Source organism: Bos indicus, chromosome 3 (genome assembly GCF_029378745.1).
Source record: "Bos indicus isolate NIAB-ARS_2022 breed Sahiwal x Tharparkar chromosome 3, NIAB-ARS_B.indTharparkar_mat_pri_1.0, whole genome shotgun sequence".
NCBI classification, from domain to species: Eukaryota; Metazoa; Chordata; class Mammalia; order Artiodactyla; family Bovidae; genus Bos; species Bos indicus.
The window spans coordinates 116088323-116101389 of record NC_091762.1 but is presented as its reverse complement, the minus strand read 5'-3'; the positions used below and the strand labels follow the sequence as shown (position 1 = coordinate 116101389).

Here is a 13067-nt window from a genome sequence, read left to right as displayed (position 1 = left end):
CAAGCTCTGGGAGTTGGTAATGGACAAAGAAGCCTGGCATCCACGGGATTGCAAAGAGTCAGACACGACTGAGCAACTGAACTGAACTGAACTTGGCAGGTGGACTCTTTGCCACTGAGCCAGCACAAAAATCCCGGTATTGTTGACGAATAGAACATTTTAGCGCAGTTATATTTTCAAGGGGGAAAACTTACCATTTTAAACCCATAAAAAAGAATTTTAAACCCATATTATTCCTACATTTCAGAGTTCCCTTCAGTGTAAGCTTATGTAGATTTCAGAAAATGCACAGAGATGGAGCAGTTCCCTTCAGGCCCATGAATTAACCGCCCTTCATGTACTCACACCTCACAAGCTCTGCAAAATCCCCCTTCCACGGGGTTCAGGCCAAAGAAGAAACTCTCAGATATTTATGACTTAAGACATTTTTTCACATCCAAGGAGTGGGATAGACCATGTAGTCAATGCGTTCTTGCCCTGACACTCATGAGCAGGATAGCTGTCTCTTGCTGACACTCTCCATGGGAATGACTATTCAAAATGATGACTCTTCAGAGCCAGCTTTCCAGACATTTCTGGTGTGCCCATCCCTGCCGCACCTGGTCCCCATCTGTCTTGTTTGGGTCTTCTGCCCCTTGCGACCCCGCAGTCCCAGGCTGGCCACCTCCCCCATCGGGGTGGTGATTCTGCTTGAAGTGAAAGTCGCTCAGTCGTGTCCGACTCTTTGCCACCCCATGGACGAGACAGTCCATGGCATTCTCCAGGCCAGAATACTGGAGTGAGTAGCCTTTCCTTTCTCCGGGGGATCTTCCCAACCCAGGGATCGAACCCAGGTCACCCTCACTGCAGGCGGATTTTTTACCAGCTGAGCCACCAGGGAAGCCCAAGAATACTGGAGTGGGTAGCCTATCACTTTTCCAGAGGATCTTCCTGACCCAGGAATTGAACTGGGGTCTTCTGCATTGCAGGCAGGTTCTTTACCAACTGAGCTATGAGGGAAGCCCTGATTGAACTTTAAAAAAAAAAAAAAAATTTATTTGGCTGAGTCTTAGTTGCGACACACAGGATCTTTGATATTCCTTGCAGCGTGTGGTTCTTTCCGTCGTGGCAGTCAGACTCTTAACTGCAGCATATGAGACCTAGTTGCCTGGCCAGGGATGGAACCTGGGCCCCCTGCATTGAGAGCGCAGAGTCTTAGCCACTGGACCCAGGGAGGTTCCCTCCCCTTGACCTTTGACCCTCACCTCTGACGGGCGTCCAGGAGGCACACCCCCAAGCTCCTCCAGCCCCATCTCATCCCACTGTCTGAGCCTCAGCAGTGACTGGGCCACCTCCCACCTGGCCACCCTGCCAGGGAAGAACCCATGGGTGCATCAATTTTATGAAAATTTCAGCACTTTTGTGATGTGTTATCTTTTTCTTATACATTCACAGTCGTCACCCTAGAAAGGATCTGGGCACGTTCAACATCATCTTTTTCAAAAACCTGCCGCTGAAACTTTGCATCACTGGTAGATTTCTCTTTCCCATCTTCCTATGATGGGCCAAGGATTGGTGGAGCCCTGTGCAGGCCACACTGCCCTCGGTCTAGCTGAGGGGAAACTGCTAAGCCTGAGAGCCCTTGCCAGGCCTGAAATCCAGACAGGCCAACCCCTGTGCCCAGCCAGCTGTCCAGGAAGTGAGCCGGCCCACCAGACCTGTGTGAGGTCAGCAGTTTGTGATGACCCTCTTCGGCTTTCAGAAACCTCCCTGCTAGCCTCTAGGAGCAGCATCAGGGTGTCCCCCCAGGACTTGTGCAACCAACCCACACTTCTGGAAAATTGGGGCTCCCCGTCTCCCTCCATTTGTGTCCTGTGTGGTCCTGACTCGGATCCCTGTAAGAGGACACCCCCCGTGGTCCTGTGTCCTCTCTTCCACTTGCTAAAAACAAGTGTTTTTAAGTGTTCTTAGCACAGCCACTGTCCCGCCTGGCCCCTCGCCTCTTGGGGATGGAGATTGTTAATAAGCAAAGGACGACATAGGGCCAGGAGCTGGTAAGTGGTTAGGATGCGGGGTCCCCCTGACGGGTTCCCCCCGGCCGGAGCTTTCAGGCCGTTCCCTGCCTGGCTTTCCATTCTTGTGTGTCTGCCTCTCGTAGCCTTGTTGCTCTGTCGCCCTGGATCTGCAGTTCCCACCGTGTCTCATCCCTTCTCCTTTCCTGTCTCACTGCTTCTGCTCACCCCTGGCCTCTGTGATTTACCCAGAGATTCCACCCTCCTTTCTCGTCTGTGTGCCCACTTAGCTCTGCCGTTTGCCTACAGGGTTGACCGCTTGGCTCCCTGTGCACCCAGACATGCATTTCTGTCTGTGGCTGTGACTGTTCTCTGGGTGTTGAGTGTAAGTGCCAGCCCCTCCCTACTTGGTCAGGTGTGTCAGGGGACACACTCCTGTCCGATCTTCCACCCCATCACTCACCACCTGCCGTCCAGACCCCGCACAGGCCCCCTTTCTTCCCAGTCGTAGCCATTGTCAGACGGAGGTGGGTGTCCCCGCAGCCCTCGACTGCCCTCCCGAGTTGAGCAGCATCAGTGCCCCCAGGGACCAGCGCCCAGCAAAGTGGCCCAGCTACGTGGTGGTTGCAGGTTTGATTCCAGCAGATTTTCATCACAGTCTGAACACAAATTCAAGGAAGAGATCCCTTCCCCAACTGGCGAGTCTTTTTCCCCTGGGAGATCCTCCAGTCCCACGGCCAGGGTCCAGGTGTCTGCACCTCTGTGAACATTTGGAATTCCCCTTCTGAGAAAACAGCTTTATTTCCATTTATTCCAGTGATACAAAATTACCCTTATTTCCTCTAACCATCCTCCTAACTGCCAGGGTAAGGCCAAAGGGACATGTAAAATATATATGATTTCAAAAACATCCCAAAAGTAATACAAAAACACAGCTGTTGAATTCGGGATGAGTAATGGGTATTTGTGTGTTCAGTGTTGGCTTTTAATAGGGCCCAAGGTAAGTCACGGGTAAGCTGAACTAGCAACAAAATCTCTCCCATTTCATTGAATCATGTGAATAATAGAACTAATGGAAAACGTATTACAGAAACAGTCACCTATAATTGCATAACCCCATGATTATTGTTGTTGCTGTTCAATCGCTAAGTCATGTCTGCTCTTTGTGACCCCATGGACTGCAGCATACCAGGCTCCCTTGTCCTTCACTGTCTCCTGGAGTTTACTTAGATTCGTGTCCATTGAGTCGGTGATGCCATCCAACCATCTCATCCTCTGTCGTCCCGTTCTCCTCCTGCCTTCAATCTTTCTCAGGGTCTTTTTCAGTGAGTCAGCTTTTCACATCAGGTGGCCAAAGGATTGGAGCTTCAGCTTCAGCATTCCCAATGAACATTCAAGACTGATTTCCTTTAGGATTGACTGCTTTGATCTCCTTGCAGTCCAAGGGACTCTCAAAAGCCTTCTCCGGCACCACAGTTCGAAAGCATCAGTTCTTGGGCGCTCAGCCTTCTCTGTGGTCCAGCTCTCACATCCATACATGACTATGATGGTACAGAATGGTACCATTTGTTTCATACTTCGTTATTAGAGCTTTTCACCTTAGCAGTTTTCTTCTTTATTTTTCAGATGTTGTACAGGCACAGTTCTTCCATTTGGAAAGTGGAAAAGAAGGACATAGGGTAGAAAAATGAATTTGTGTTATATTTCACGAAACTGCCTTTGTTAGTCTTCATGTAGAAAAAAAAATCATTTTCTTTTTCTTTCTCCTTCTGGGGTGCAGACCTATGGAAGAATAAAGACGAATCGTGGAATTTCCCCCAGGACTATGACCCTGAACTGATTAAGGAAGACAAGCGGAAGGAGCTGGAGTCAGAGATCAGAGTGCAGGTAAAGCGGCTTTAATGCCGGAGTCCTAGTCAAGTCTTCCACTGCAGCGCTTCTTTATAACGTCCTGTTCGTGACCTACCCAGAATTTAAGCTGTTTCTAACTTTGCAAAGAAAACACAAAGCAGGCAAGTTCACCTAAAACATAGTATCTTTTATATTGACCTAGGTTGATGAGCTGATGAGACAGGAACTAAAAAACTTGAAACTAGCTGTGAACAGAGAGAAGGAACTATCAGCGAGAACAGGAAAGAAGAAAGGAGGTAAAAAGGTGAGTGATGCTTACGCTCGGGAGGCAGAGGGCAGAACTGAGCTGTGACCAGGAGCCCGGCCCCAGAGGCCAGGGTTGGTCCAGGCATCCTGGCTGCCCTGGGCTGCTTTCCAGGAAACGTGCCTGCCTGTGGTGAGCTTCCCTTGGTCCACTGTGCGTTGGTGCACCAAACGCGTAGCCCTCAGGGTTGTGGGATCATAGATGGGATAAATCCAGTCTGGGAGTGACCTCCCCACCCTCCTCACTGCGGATCCGTGGTACCCAAGCCCACAGGTGGGATGAGAACTCTCAGAGGAGCTAGGACATGTGCCTCAAATGCCCACCGCCCTGTAGAAGATCTGTGGGGGAGGAGGCCAGTGGCAAAGAGCGGCTTCTTGGAGAGTCAGGGAATCTGATGAATTGAATTTTAAGTTGCCACTCATCCATCTACCAGTGGTTTAGAGGCCAGTCAGATCCCAATATTCAGTGTTATGTACTGGGGTCCTGTGAGATAATAAAAAATGTTCCTACTGGTCTCTGCCCCCACTTGCTGGCATGGAGCTCCTGGAACCCTTGTAAATTCCTAAGTGATAAGTGCACCGGAAGCCTCTCTTGTTACAATGAAGCAATTCTGGGTGGGTTTCTGGGTGGCTCCCAGGTTGGGGCTTGTTGCCACCACAAAGACCAAGCGGTGATCAGAAGCCTGGAAATCACAGTTCCATCTACCCCATTCCCAAGAGAGGGGAGAGGAGCTGGACATGGAGTCAATACTTGATCATGCCCGTGTGAGGGGGTTTCTGTAAAACCCCAATAATCACAGGCTTTGAAGAGTTTCCAAGTGAGTGAACACAAGCACATGCTGGAAGGGTTGTTGTTGAGTCGCTCGGTCGTGTCCGACTCTTTGCGACCCCTTGGACTGCAGCACACCAGGCTTCCCTGTCCATCACCATCTCCCGCAGTTTGCTCAAACTCATGCCCATTGAATCAGTGATACCATCCAAGCATCTCATCCTCAGTCACCCCCTTCTCCTCCCACCTTCAATCTTACCCAGCATCAGGGTCTTTTCAAATGAGTCGGCTCTTCACGTCAAGTGGCCAAAGTATTGGAGTTTCAGCTTCAGCATCAGTCCTTCCAGTGAAAATTCAGGATTGATTTCCTTTGAATTGACTGGTTTGATCTCCTTGCAGTCCAAGGGACTCTCAAGAGTCTTCTCCAACACCACAGTTCAAAAGCATCAATTCTTCAACGTTCAGCCCTCTTTAAGGTCCAACTCTCACATCCATACATGACAACTGGAAAAAAACAGAGCTCTGACTAGGAGGATCTTTGTCAGCAAAGTGATGTCTCTGCTTTTGAATACACTGCCTAGGTTGGTCATAACTTTCCTTCCAAGGAGCAAGCGTCTTAATCTCATGGCTTTAGTCACCATCTGCAGTGATTTTGGAACCCAAGAGTATAAAGTCTGTCACTGTTTCCATTGTTTCCCCATCCATTTGCCATGAAGTGATGGGACCGGATGCCATGATCTGTTTTTTGAACGTTGAGTTTTAAGCCAACTTTTTCACTCTTCTATTTCACCTCCATCAAGAGGCTCTTTAGTTCTTTTTCACTTTCTGCCATAACAGTGGTGTCATCTGTGTATCTGAGGTTATTGATATTTCTCCCAGCAATCTTGCTTCCAGCTTGTGCTTCATCCATCCCGGCATTTCACATGATGTACTCTACATAGAAGTTAAATAAGCAGGGTAACAATATACAGCCTTGACGTATTCCTTTCCCAATTTGGAATCAGTCCATTGTTCCATATCCGGTTCTAACTGTTGCTTCTTGACCTGCATACAGGTTTCTCAGGAGGTAGGTAAGGTGGCCTGGTATTCCCATCTGTTTAATAATTTTTCACAGTTTGTTGTGATCCACACAGTCAAAGGCTTTGGCTTCATCAGTGAAGCATAAGTAGATGTTTTTCTGGAATCCTCTTGCTTTTTCTAGAAGGGTACCACACCCCAACTTCATAGAGACAGAAGCTCCTGTGCCCAGGACCCTCCCAGACCTTGCCCTACACACCTCTTTATCTGATTGTTCTTCTGTGTCCTTTATCGTGTCCTTTGATGACTTGATAAGTGTGTTTCCATGAGTTATGTGAGCCACTCTAACAAATTCATCAAACCCGAGAAGGGGGTCATGGGAACCGTAGATTTATAGCTGGTTGATCAGAAGCACAGGTGACAGTCTAGACTTGTGATTGTCATTTGGAGTGGGGTGGGGGCAGTTTTGTGGGATATCACCCTTCACCTGTGGGATGGGACTCTATATCTCCAGGTCAACAGTGTCAGAATTGAGTTAGATTGTAGGAGCCCCAGCTGGTGTTGCAGAAGATTTCCTGGTGGAGGAAACCCCCATACAACTGGCATCAGAAGTGCAGTGAACGTGGTTCCCTTGGGTCCAGAGCCAGCTGTGCCTCTGGGGCCAGGATACTCCAGGCAGAGGAGCTGGCGGGGGTATGGGCTTTCTCAAGTTCCCACAGTGCATCAGCCCTCCCTGGGACTCACACACTCCCTGAGTTTGTCACACTCTCAACTGCATTAGCGATTAGTTTGCCAGCCCAGGGGGACGTGTGGTGTCTTTACAGTGACTCTATCCTGAAGCCTTTTGTGTTGATTTTACACTTTACAGTTTTACGGCTTACCTCTGACTCTTCAGATTAACACCTGAATGTCCTTCATGCACCTCTTCTGAGCCTCCATCATTGTAGCCCAACGCATGCTTAGTCGCTCAGTCGTGTTCCACTCTTTATGACACTATGGACTGTAGCCCACCAGGCTCCTCTGTCCACGAGATTCTCCAGGCAGAAATACTGGAGTGGGTATCCATTTCCTTCTCCAGGCAATCTTCCTGACCCAGGGATTGAACCCAGGTCTCCTACCTTGCAAGATTCTTTGCCATCTGAACCACCAGGGAAGCCCATAGCCTGATGAGGGTTCTCTATATGTAACTCCCATAAGTAGGTGAGGGCACCTATTTATGCCACCGGTTGACCCCGTTAATGAATTTCCTGTCTTCAAAAAGTGATGCTCTAATGACTGAATGGGGCAATCAAGCCAAGCAAAAGGGAAAATGAAGACAGGAGGTGGCTGCACCCCTCCAGCTGCGACTCGGCTTCCTCTCCTTAGCCAACAGCTGGTCATCCGTCTGGCGCTGCTGCCCCTCCCACTCCTTGAAGCCTGGCGTCTGCCCTCCACCATGGCCTAGCTCATGAAGTGTCCCAGGATGGGGTTGCTGTGAATTTCCCTCTTGGAATTAAACTGGTTGAACACACAATAGATGTGCTCAGGGTACCCCCAACAGATTGATGGTAATTGTGTAAATGTAGAGTTTTGAGTTCTCAAAACTCCAATCCATGCGACCTTGGGAGACATAAATATGATTTTGTTTCATAAGCTGAGACTTAATTAGCTATATTAAATCCCCTCCTTAAGAAGACCATTAGAAGAAGGGGAAGGGACAACCTTGAACATCGGAAAGGAGAAAAAGGACTCAGAGGGATACAATTTGGCTGTTATTCCAGTTTTATCCAGAGAAAGTGACTTGATCAGAGATTATACAGCCACCTGAGCACCCCTCTTGAAATACAGATATGACCTTAGCACTCCATACTGAAACCCTTCAGTGACACCCTAGTTCCCACAAGGATAAAGCTGACAATCTTCTGCCAGGCTTACAAAGCCATGCTTGACCTGGGAAGGGCTCCGTCTTCAGGCTCATCACCCACTTCTCCCTCCCTGGCTGCACTCCAGCACCCTGAGCTTCCTCTTTGTCCGTCAAACACACTGCACTCCCTCCCACCACAGGCTGCTCTCTCTGGAACTGTGTTTGCTCCCACAGCTTCATCCTGAGTGTAGTTAAACCCCTACTCATCCCTGGGGTCAGTCCAAGTGCTTTCTCCTCGAGGAAACCTTCTGGGACCTCTGAGTAATCCTGGTGGCTCTGCAGGCACTGGACACTGTGCTGTCGTGGCCTCCGGCTGCTTTGTCACAGTTTTCGTGTTATATTTACTGACAAGATCTTTGTTAGTATCTGCCTTCCCGTATCTACTGAAGTGCAGGACTGTGTGACTGTCTTTGCTGCTCACTATTGTAAACCTTTCTGGCACATAGCAAGTCCTCGGCACATATTTTTGAGTGAGTTAATTCATCAAATCCAGATCCTATGCAGATTGACCCCTCTCAGCTAGATCAGGGCCTTAAGATGCCACAGTCATGGCATTGGTGAAATTTCAGAGCATCCAGGCACCTTCTTTGCTATTCCATACTCAATAAGCAACCTCCCAGTGAGTTACTGTGGTTTCGTGTTTATTTTGTAACAGGAGAGAAAGCTATAGCCTATTTCAGCAATGATACCTCACAGTACAGTTTAATCTACTTAGCTTACAGTTTTGTCCACCTTCTCTTGTGATTTGGAGATACAAAAGCTGATATTGAGGGACAGATCATCTTTACTAATTGTTTCTTTCAGTAGTATTTATTGAGCACTGTATGCCAAGTGCAGTTCAAGGCATTTGAGGTCCACAAGATAACGAGACAGACAAAGAGTCTGTCCTGGCAGAAACAAGTTTCCAGATACACAGACTGTCAATCAACCCTGGAAGGGGTGTGGCCCCCCATTATGACGTCACTGCCATAGCAATAGCATCCATGGCAGGTGCTCTCTGGGGAGACGGCCCACTGTGGTCTGGCCATGGTTTCCTCATCCTGTTCTGGAGTAACCTGGAGTGTGTGTGGCCCCCAGCTTTGGCCATGGCCAGTGTGGGCAGATAGAAATTTAGAATCGTCTTTTTAAAGAAACAAATGAACATGCTACAACTGAAAAGTATGGTATCCAAAAGTAAGAAGTCTTCTACCTGGTTTAACAACAGTGTGGACATAGTAAATGCAGGTTGACCTCAAAGGCAAATCAGTAGGAAATACAAACTGAAGTGAAGAAAAAATAATACTATAAAGAACAGAGAAGAAGGGAGATTTGAGGCATAATCAAATGTTGTAACATATGTGCAATTAGAATTTGCCCAAAAACAGGAGGATGGAACAGAAGCAATAAATGAAAAAGTAATGTTTGTTAAATTTTCCAGTTCAGACGAAATACACAAAGCCACGAATTCAAGAGCTTCACTGAGGTTCAAGAAAAATGAGGTCCAGACACGTCAGTCAAACGCTGAAAGTCAAAGGAAAGTCATACTAGATTTTTTTTTTTAAAAAAGCACATTTCCTTCAGGGTCATGAAAAATAAGAAAGACTATGGAGTCTCTCCACAGAAACTATGAAAGCAAGAAGGAACGAAGTGGCATCCTGAAGGACTGGGGAAAAAATAATCACCAATCTAGAATTCATACCCAATGAAAATATCCTTCAAAACTGAAAATAGAGATATTTCCAGACAAACAAAATCTGAGAGGACTTGTCAGCCACGGACCCACAATGTGAAAACACTAAAGGGATGTTATTCTTCAGGCTGAAGGAGAGTTAGCTCAGGTGGGAGAACAGAGAGCAGAGAGGTAAAGGGAATTCTCAGCTCTGAGAAACGGGAACATGGGGCAAATGTAAAAGGCTGAGGACTCCTAGAATAACCTGGTTTTAAAGCAAGCAGAGTAGGAGCCATGTGTGTCTGTTCCATATACACAAATAACATACAGAAGAAAGGGCAGACAGCAGTAAATGGGTGTGTGGCTTGATTGCATTTCTCAGGGAACCATGAAGGGCTAATCTAAGGTAAATTGTAATAAGCTGATGATGTGTTTTGTAATTTTTTTTAAATGATACTAAAATGTATAGCAAAAGAGGAATAGCAAAGATAAGTAGAGAAATAAAAATTAATTGAAAAGGATACAAGAAGGAAAAATAGGAATAAAAAGAAAAGTAAATTAATAAATAATGAAAAGAAATGCAGAGGCTCAAAGCATAGTGGGCTTCCCTGGTGGCTCAGTTGGTAAAGGATCCGTCTGCAGTGTGGAAGACCTGGGTTCAATCCCTGGGTTGGGAAGATCCCCTGGAGAAGGGAAAGGCTACCCACTCCAGTGTTCTGGCCTAGAGAATTCCATGGACTAAGTCCATGGGGTCGCAGAGAGTTGGACACAACTGAGTGACTTTCACTTCACTTCACAGCATAATACAAAAATGTTTAGGTTTCATTGAAAGTCACTCATCATACAAGAACCTGGAAGATCTCAAACTGAAGGAAAATAGATAGTAGATCCCAAGTCTGAAATGTCAGAGATGTCAGAATTATCTGACAAACATTTTAAGGTTGTCATGATTAAAATCTCTCAATGAGTAATTATGAAGCTACTATACACAGATTAAAAAAATATAAAACCTCAACAAAATAGTTTATGATACAAAGAAGAAACAGATATTTTAGAACGGAAAAGTACAGTATCCAAATGATTGGTTGAGCTCAGCAGCTGAATAAAGGTGACACTGAATTGGACGATAGGACAATAGAAATTATCCAATAAGAACAACAGAGAAAATCAACTGAAAAAAAAACGAAAGCTAAACAGAGAATCAGGGACAGTGGGACTGTTAAAAAAAATCTTACATTTACGTCATCAGAATCTCAGAAGAGAAGGAGGATGAAACTGAAAAAGCATTTTGAGAAATAATGATTGAAATCTTCCCAAATTTGATAAAGAGATATAAACCTGCAGATTTAAGAAGCTGAGTGAACCCCAAACAAAATAAATCCAAAGAAATCTGGTCTGAGATACGTCATAATTAATCTTCTGAATACTGAAGACAAAGAAAAAGTCTGGAAAGCATCGAGGGAGGAAAAAAAAAAGTGACCCTTTACCTATGGGGAAAAACACCTTAAATGCCTGTGGATTGCTCACAAGAAATTGAGACTAGAAGAAAGGATACAGTACCGTTTCAAGCACTGAAAGAACTTATATGCCACCAGAATTTATACCCAGCAAAAATATTCTTCAACAGTGAAGAGGAGGAAATCAAGATGAAGGAAAACTAAGATTTTTTTTCACCAGTAGAATCACCCTCAGAGAATTTCTAAAGGAACTTCTTTAAATAAAAAGGAAAACCTGGAGTACCAGAAGGCAAGAAAGAACTTGTAAGCAAAAACATAGGTAAAAAGAATAGGCGTTTCTGCCCTTTCTAAATTATGTTATTTGATTGAAGTAAAAATTATAATAATGTTTGACATGGTTCTCAATGTATGCGGAGGAAATATTTTAAAATGTTAGGAAATAATGGGGGTATGAGCTAAAGGATATAAAGGGAATTACAGTTTTTCTACTTGACTCAAAATATGACATGAACAGACTGTGATAGCTATACATATATAATGTAACACCCAGGGCAACTGCCAGAAAACTATCCAAAGAGATACACTTAAAGAACACCATCAAAGGGAAATTCTAAAAAAAAAAAAAAATGAAGTCACTCACAGGATGACAGGAAAAAACAAATAAAGAAACAAAAAATATAACAGAAAAAAATAAAATGGTAGACTGAAGTCCTAACATATCAATAATTACATTAAATACAAATAGTCTAAATACAATAATTAAAAGGCAGAGATTAGCAAAGTGTATTTAAAAATATGACCCAACTATATCTTCAGGAACCTCATTTGATATATTATGATATAAGCAGGTATAAGTAAAAGGATGGGGAATATATACCATGCAAACAATCAAAAGAAAGCTATTATAATGTCACGTAAAGGAGATTTCAGAGCTGAGAAAATTGTCAAAGACAGGGAAGAACCTTGTATGTGGTAAAAGAGCCAAACCACAAAATACATGGTAATCCTAAATGTTCATACGCCAAACAGCAGAACCACAAAACATAGGAAGCAAAATCCAATAGAACGAAAGGAAAAACAGAAAAATCTACAATTACAATTGGAGACTCAACACAGAATTCTCAAGAACTGATAAAATACTAGGCAGAAAATCATTAACAAGGATATTGAAGAACTCAACACCACCAGCAACAAACAGAATCTAGTTCACATGTATAGAGCACTCTACTCAACTTCCCTGCTGGCTCACATAGTAAAGAATCTGCCTGGAATGCAGAAGACCCGAGTTTGGTCCCTGGGTTGGGAAGATCTCCTGGAGAAGGAAATGGCAACCCACTCCAGTATTCTTGCCTGGAGAGTTCTGTGGACAGAGGAGCCTGGCAGGCTACACAAAGAGTCGGACACTATTGAGTGACTAGCACCACCCAACAAAGAGAATGCATATTCAAGTGGCCACAGAACATATTCCAAGGGGGACCATATTTTGTGCCATGGAACATATCTCAATAGATTGAAAAGGGTTGAAATCAAGAAGAGTGTCTTTCCCTACCACAATGGACTCAAACTAGAAATCAGGAACAGGAAAGTAAGAAGAAAATGTCCAGGCACAGAGAAACTAAACAGCACACTTCTAATTCATAGGAAAAAGAAAAACAAGATGAATAAAAGCATGTAACAAAAATGTAAGATATAAAAACACCTGGGATACAAGCAAAGCAGCCCTGAGAGGGAAATTTATGGCCTTAAACACATACACAGGGGCTTCCCTGATGGGCCAGTAGATAAAGAATCCCTGGCAGCTGAGCAAGTCGGTCACCCTAGGCCCCCAACACTTTTGCCATCATGGGCCCCTTCCTGGATGAAAAAAATACTAAAAAGATTACATGACTGGATTGCTATAAAGACAAGTATATACCAATAGGGGCTTCACAGTGGTAAAGAATCCACCTACCAATGCCAGAGACACAGGGACACGCGTTTGATCCCTGGGTCAGGAAGATCTCCTGGAGAAGGAAATGGCAACCCACGCCAGTATTCTTGCCTGGAGAATCCCATGGATAGAGGAGCCTGGCAGGTTACAGTCCATGGCGTCATGAAGAGTCAGGCATGACTGAGCGACTAAGTACAA

The 13067-nt window shown here is 45.2% G+C and overlaps 1 protein-coding gene across 2 annotated transcripts in view; it reads left to right on the top strand.

The window, feature by feature from the left end:
- IQCA1 (IQ motif containing with AAA domain 1) overlaps nucleotides 1-13067 on the top strand; it is a 188419-nt gene that overhangs the window by 110248 nt on the left and 65104 nt on the right. For both annotated transcript variants that reach the window (XM_070786938.1, XM_070786937.1), the window contains exons 10-11: nucleotides 3772-3878; nucleotides 4045-4146. In XM_070786938.1, coding sequence (XP_070643039.1) covers nucleotides 3772-3878; nucleotides 4045-4146 — 209 coding nt within the window. The remainder of the gene's footprint in view (nucleotides 1-3771; nucleotides 3879-4044; nucleotides 4147-13067) is intronic.